At 50.3% G+C, this 7,093-nt stretch overlaps 1 protein-coding gene across 1 annotated transcript; it reads right to left on the bottom strand.

Moving 5' to 3' along the window:
- Nucleotides 1-4,368: 4,368 nt before the first annotated feature.
- Nucleotides 4,369-6,868, bottom strand: Rhob (ras homolog family member B). Its single transcript, XM_052745952.1, has one exon. It carries the CDS (start codon nt 6,429-6,431, stop codon nt 5,841-5,843), a length of 591 nt encoding a protein of 196 aa, XP_052601912.1. The 5' UTR covers nt 6,432-6,868; the 3' UTR covers nt 4,369-5,840.
- Nucleotides 6,869-7,093: the final 225 nt, after the last annotated feature.

Raw genomic sequence — 7,093 nt, 5'->3', positions numbered from 1 at the left:
AAACAAGGTGAATAGCACCTAAAGAATGACTTGACTGAGGTTGACTTCTGGCTTCAACGTGTGCCTCCATACAGGCATACACATGAACATGCACATGCCTATGCACATAACACACACAAAAAAAGAAAAGCAATAAATAATAATAACTTATGAAAAGGAGATTTTTCTTAATCACTGAACTCAAGAGTCCTACACATAGCCCAGGCATTCTTAACTCATCTTTCCTTCACTGCCCACAGTAGCTATTCCAAACCTTGACCATTGCCATTTAGAAGCTTGCGTTTTCTAAATCTTGGTCCCTTCTTTATTGACATATTCCTTCCACTACAATTTACTGAGGTCCCGTTCTTGTCAAGCTCCAGGCATCGGGTACACTGGGACAAACAAGCAGACAAGCTTAGGGTCTTATAATCTTAGGGTCTTATAATCCTCATCTGGATCATCATTTCATCTCTCCAAGGCATCAGTCAGAACCCAGACCCTGATAGCTCCTTTTCCCTCAGCTTGGGTTCCAATCTCCAGGACTTCCGTGATCATGAGCACACTTGATTTCTGCCTTTTGCAAAAGCTTGACCCAGAAAACACAGCTACACTGTGCCTGCATTCCTGATTTACAGAAACTCTGAGGCAATGAACGGTTTGCTAAACCACTGAGTTTTGGAATAATTTGCTATGTAATCATAGATATTAATACAAGAATTAAATAAAATCACAAGACAAAGGACTGGGAATAATACTCAGTGGGTACTCGATCAATCCTGGCTAGTAATATCATTATTATTGCTTGTTCAGACTTAATACTAGATGGGATAGTCTTCATGGGAGGAGAGATGGGGTCTATTTATCTACTGCATGCCAAGCTCCTGGCATAGTGTTTAGCCCAGAGTCTTTCAGCTAACAACAAATGTTTCATTGGATATAAGAATAAACAAGATGGACTGTGGATGTAGCTCAGTTGGTAGAGTGCTCGCCTAGCATGTGTAAGGCCCTGGGTTCAAACACCACATGAACAGGGCATGGGAGTACACACATGCCTGTAATCCCAGCATTCAAAAGGTAGAGTCAGAGGATCAGAAGTTCAAGGTGATCTTCCACTTTATAGCTGGTTCAAGGCTAGCCTGGGCTACATGAGACCCTGTCTCAAGGCAGGGGGTAGGAGGAGACAAATAGGAAAGAATGAATTGAGTCCTCTAGACTCTTACCTCATCTGAGGGTTTGGGAGTTGGGGACACAGTCTGAGTAGCCAGGTTCCTTCTCTAGCCAGATGATGAACCGAGGAATGTGGTAAATATCCAAGAAACGGAGGCACAAGGTGCCTTTGTGTGTTCATGGCTTTAGTAAACCCCAGGGTGCGTTTCCCAGGAGCACAGTTTGTTTTTTGGTTTCCCAAAGCTAGCCCATGCTTGCACCACGTTCTTGGAAGGCACAGAGAAAACCTTGAAATAATCAGCAACTACCTCCCCCCTCCCCACACCAGATGTATCCTGACCTATAGATGGGATGAGAGGGGCTTGGTTGAAGAAATAATATGCCAGAGGAGCTACTCACAGGCCTCACACCAAAGAAGCCAAGTCTTTTGTTTTGTTTTGTTTTGTTTTGTTTTGTGTTTCTTCGAGACAGGGTTTCTCTGTGTAGTTTGGGTGCCTGTCCTGGATCTCCCTCTGTAGACCAGACTGGCCTCGAACTCTCTGAGATCTGCCTGGCTCTGCCTCCCGAGTGCTGGGATTAAAGGCATGCACCACCACCGCCTGGCCAAAGTCGAGTCTTATTAGTAACAAAAAGAAGCTGTACACCTTATCCAAGTGCCAGTGGCCCCCTCAACTTCGCTATTTCTTCCACCTACAATTCACTCACTCCCCCCACTTTAAGTCTCTGCTCAAATGTCCTCCTGCATGACATCTTTCGACCTCTGTCCTCCCCTTACCTGGGACCTCATCAGAGGATGCTCAGTCCAGGTGAGTGCATCCCGGCCATTGCTGAGCCAGAGGCTGTGACCTAGTTCCTGAAGGGAAAGGACAGGATCCCATTGCTCTGGTAGTCCCCATCTCACGGGGCAAACGAAGTAGATGTTGATACAGAATAAGTAGGGGCTCTGTTTCCTCCTGTGCTCCCCAGGGAAGGAAGTCATTCAGGACATACCAGAGGTCTGCAGAATTTGCTCTACTTTAATAGGGAAGCCACTTCCCCGCTCTCCACGGTGACAAGCACACTCCCTCAGTACAAGCCACTCATCCTCTCAAGGTGTTGGCCCCAACCCTGCGGCATCAAGTCACTTAGGACCTTATCAGAACCCCCAGTTCTCACACCCCTACTCAGACCCACTGGATCAGAATCTCTGAGGCTCCCATTTGTGGCAATCTATGTTTTAACCAGCTTACCATATGATTCCCGCCACGCTTCAATTTCAAAAAAAAAAAAAAAAAGAAAATCATTTTAAGTCTACAAAAACACATGTGGAAAAGACCTTCCAATCCAGATTGAATTAAGATTAAAATTAAGGGAGCTTTCTAGACAATGCCCCTTGCTGTAAAATGCCCATGTCTAAGATCAATGAAACTCCCCCCACTATTTTCCAAAAAACCCCAGTTCAACCAGCAGTTAAATGAACTCAACACATTTATTTTAAATGTGCAAAATGAATTTTCATATCCTTAGAATAACACCAGATGTTTTACCTCTTTTTCCTAATTGATTTTCCAGCCTACAGCAATTCATCTTTATATTTTCCAGTTGGGTCCTGATGTAACAAAAAGAGTACGCTCTGGCAGGAATATTACAGTAAGTGCCCTGCATCTTAAAACAAGTGTAACTCGGGCTGCCATGCATCATCTGCGTGTTGGTCTTCCCCCAAACATGAAAAACAGCTTTAGGTATCAGGCAGATCTGTGCTGGCAGGAAATCCAGAATGGGCCTTTTCAGGAGGTTTGGTCTCCAGGCTCTCAGATGGCTGGCTGCAGAGCTGAGTTCTGGGCATTTGGCCCAAGCCTCAGCTCTTCCCCCAACACAGTCCTGCACTCCCTGGTACTGAAGGGCTCCGGGGATGGGCAAGTAAACACGCTGTTTTTCCAATGGAAAGATTTGCCTCTAAAATGAAAAGAAGTAAACTGTGGGATAAAGGTGAGAGGAGTTAAGATATGCTCAAAGAAGCAGCCACCCTTGACAGACCAGCCTTTATCCTCCTGGGAGAGCCTGAACAATCCCCCACTGTTGGCCTATGGGCCCTCTGCTCCGCAGAGCCAGAGGCCTCCTTCCTGAATGCTTAACTGGGTGAAAGGTCACCACAGACAGGTTTTTCTGAGTTCACAAAAGTGCTTCAGAGTCTGAGGGAAGACTGAGAAACAGAAGCCCCAGCTTTGAAAGCAAACAACTTCAAAGGAGGCCTTCCCCGCCCCAGGACCCTGGGCGAGGGAGGAGGGGGTAGAGCGTGTGGCAACCCAGAGCTAGGAACTCAGAAAGCAATGATTCTAAAAACCAAAACATACCTCTGAAGTAGATGGGAGAGGTTGGCACCCTTCCCTGGAAGCTTGTTAGAGCTGGCAGGTTTGAGCCCTCCTGTCTAGAGCAGGGTTTTAATGTGGTCTCCTAAGAACAATCCTGCCTGTCTAGCTAGGGTACCCCGCAGAAAGAAGCCTGTCTGAAATTAGGGGGTCTCAATGTTGAATCTCAAAACCGGACTTCTCCAGTTTTAAGTACTTACCACTCAGACACACAACGTTCTGTCTGCAGGGCCATTCCTAGGTCCCTTCTGGAAACATTCAGGCAAAAGTTGCCTAATAAAAGAGCCAGTTCCTCATTTCAACTCCCTCTCTGGAATCCCACTCAAAAGTTCCAGGCGCACATTCTCTTCCCCAGAGATACCAGCTTAGTCTGGGGTGGGGGTGGAGGATGGGGGATGAGGGACACTATCTAGTCCCCACCTCTTAAGTTCTCAGCCTGGTCCACACATGTGACTAACCACACCTTCCAAAAACATCAAAATAAATAAATAAAAGTCACCTATGTTTAACATTCACAAATGACCTTTCTCATTGTTAAAAAGTAAGAAGCAACGTCCCAGAATACATTTAAGGCACTTTTTAAAGACCTATAGAGAAAGTCAAACCAAGACTTTAGGCCTCACCTAATGGGACTAAATCCACAATAACTAATACACTCTGGGCATCTGAGAAATGAGCTTATCTTCCTCTGGGAATGTGACAGGAACAACTTGGCCCCTCTGGGTCACCCAACCCCCTAAAATGTGCCAGGCTCATTGACTGCCGTTATTCCAGAGGAGACAGTTCAATTGTTGCCAGAAAGGGTCTGAGAATTCCCCCCCCACCCCAAATTCAGATATTTTTCAATGACCCTATGAAGCCACAAGAGCCATTTATAAATATCATCATAGTCTTTTAATATTTTACATAAAAAACTGTATACACAGCTTATAGAACTTTTATGTAAACATCATAAGCTCACCATTTTGTCATTTGTCAGTTTATTTAAAAAATAAAATAAAACAAACAAACAAAAAAAAACCCAAGACAATTTAGTAGAAGTACCACTGGGCTGGGCAGGGGTGAGGGAAAGGGAGTGGGGGGGGGGCTTTTCTCTGCTCTGCACATAGAATGTAGAGAAAATTTCACATAGCTGAAGAGACGGTCTTATGGGTGGAGGGGGGGAGTTTAAATAGACCCCAATATGTTGCCTTCCTTTATCAAAACAGTGTGTGTAAGCTACACAAATAAAAAAAAAATCACAAAACAGTGTTGACATTTTTCAAGAAAACAAAGCAAAAATTAGTGTTGTTTCTTTTTAATCTCCTTATTTTAAAGTCATCATAGTTTAAAAAAAAAAACCATCAGAAGTAGATGAGGTTACAGCATACAAGTGTGGCCAGAATGCTGTCTTATGCAAACGACAAGCGAACTGTCAAACAATGAAACAACTGTGCAAAGAATTCTTTCATCAACAACAATAACAAAAAAAAAAAGCTGCAGCCTTTAAATAAATTCAGGAACAATAGTTTCTTGGACTGAACAACGTTCACTTGTGGGACAGGCACAAAGTTCGCTTATGGCAAAAGTGACCCCCCCACACACACACCGCAGCACACCCTGGATCCTCTGCCAATGGCTGGAAAGCAGGTTCGCTGGGGGTTGGCCCAGGAGACTCTTGTGTCTGGAAGCTGCTTCCTCTCAACCCCAAGTCAGTTGCAAATATCTTCCCCAGGATGTGGAAAGATGGCCAAGTCCAGTTCATGCTCAGATGGGTGGGCGCCTGATGCAGCCTGGGAAAGGAGTTGCTCTTGCGCCCTGGTCACACCACTCACCACCACTAAACAACACCATTCTGCCTCCGAAAATAAAATCTGTATTTATGTAACACCCCCATCATCCTCCCCAGCCCTCCCCTCCCGTGGTTCCAAGGGTCTATGTTACAGACACAGAGGGACAGTAGTGGCTTGCTGGTTACAAGCAAAACATCGGCTGGGGCTCGACCACTCTGCGTGCCCCTGGGGCAACCAGAGGTGGGGGGGGGGGCAAGAGCGGGGTGGGGGCGTAGGGAGTCGTACACAACCACACTTTTGAGGCCTGGCTCTTTAGAAAACGATGCTCAGGAACCCCTTGGCACTCAGCAGGGCGCCCAGGCCTGTGCCACACAGCTGGACACACAGACACTGGGAAGGGGGAGCTCGGTGCCCACGCTAATTCTCGGCGTGACCAGCCAGAGCCACCAGCAGATGCCAGGCAGTCTGGTGGTGTCCTTGGGGGCGTGGGTCTCCCTTTCTCCCGGCTCGTGGGCGACCGGGCCAAGGAGGGGGAGCCACGCTGGCAGGGGCGGGAGGCAGGGCGCGGCCCTCATAGCACCTTGCAGCAGTTGATGCAACCATTCTGGGAGCCGTAGCGCTTCTGCAGCGCGGCGCGCGTGGCCGTCTCGAAGACCTCGCGCACGCCCTCCTTGGTCTTGGCCGAGCACTCGAGGTAGTCATAGGCTTGGATGCGCACCGCCATGGCGCGGCCGTCATCCGTGCGCACTGGCTCCTGCTTCATTCGGGCCAGCTCCGTGCGGACATGCTCATCGCTGCGCAGGTCTTTCTTGTTGGCCACCAGGATGATCGGCACATTGGGGCAGAAGTGCTTTACCTCAGGCACCCACTTCTCGGGGATGTTCTCCAGCGAGTCCGGGCTGTCCACCGAGAAGCACATAAGGATGACGTCGGTGTCCGGGTAAGAGAGCGGCCGTAAACGATCGTAGTCCTCCTGGCCGGCCGTGTCCCACAGCGCCAGCTCCACCTGCTTGCCGTCCACCTCGATGTCCGCCACATAGTTCTCGAACACGGTGGGCACGTACACCTCGGGGAACTCGTCCTTGCTGAACACGATCAGCAGGCACGTCTTGCCGCACGCGCCGTCGCCCACCACCACCAGCTTCTTGCGGATGGCCGCCATGAGCTCACCGGGCGCGGGCAGCAGGAGGGGCCCGCGAGCGCCTCGCCGCCGTCCCGCTCCCCGCTCGCCGCTCGCCGCTCCTCCGCGGCCGCTCGCTGCCGGTGAGTGAGGCTCGCTAGCTGCACCGGGACCCCGCGGCGGCGCGTTCTCTCGGGGCGCCCTGGCTGCCGCGGCAGGGGCGCGGGGGCATAAGGCGCACGGACGGACGGACGGGCGGGCGGACGGAGCTTGTCGCCGCGCTGCTGCCGGGCGGTGCTGCGGGTCCTCGGCTGTCCCGGAGCTTGCACTGCTTTGTGCGAGGCGATGGCCGGTTGCTGCGGACTCCGGGCCTAGCTAGCTAGCTAGCTTCCTTCCCGGAGAGGGTGATCCCCAAGACCTAAGAGTACCAGGGGCGCAAACGACGACACCGGGACTGCGGTGGCAGATGCGGGCTGCGGCCCTAGCGCCCGCTATTTAAAGAGTCCGGCCACTTTCTTAATATAGCCACCCAATGGGAAGCCATCGGGCTGAGCTCATCGCTGCGGAGCTCGGCTCCGATTGGACGCCCGCTGCAGTCCGAAGGCGGGTCCCGGCGAGCGTGATTGACGGCCCTGTCCGCCGGGCTGGGAGAGGCGGTGACGGTGGAGTCTGCGCGGCGGCCCGCCCCGTGGGGTGCTGTGGCC

This window comes from Peromyscus californicus, unplaced genomic scaffold (genome assembly GCF_007827085.1).
Source record: "Peromyscus californicus insignis strain IS unplaced genomic scaffold, ASM782708v3 Scaffold_1__1_contigs__length_55948999, whole genome shotgun sequence".
Classification (NCBI taxonomy): domain Eukaryota; kingdom Metazoa; phylum Chordata; class Mammalia; order Rodentia; family Cricetidae; genus Peromyscus; species Peromyscus californicus.
Note: the sequence above shows the minus strand (reverse complement) of the source record. Positions and strands in the feature narration are given on the sequence as shown.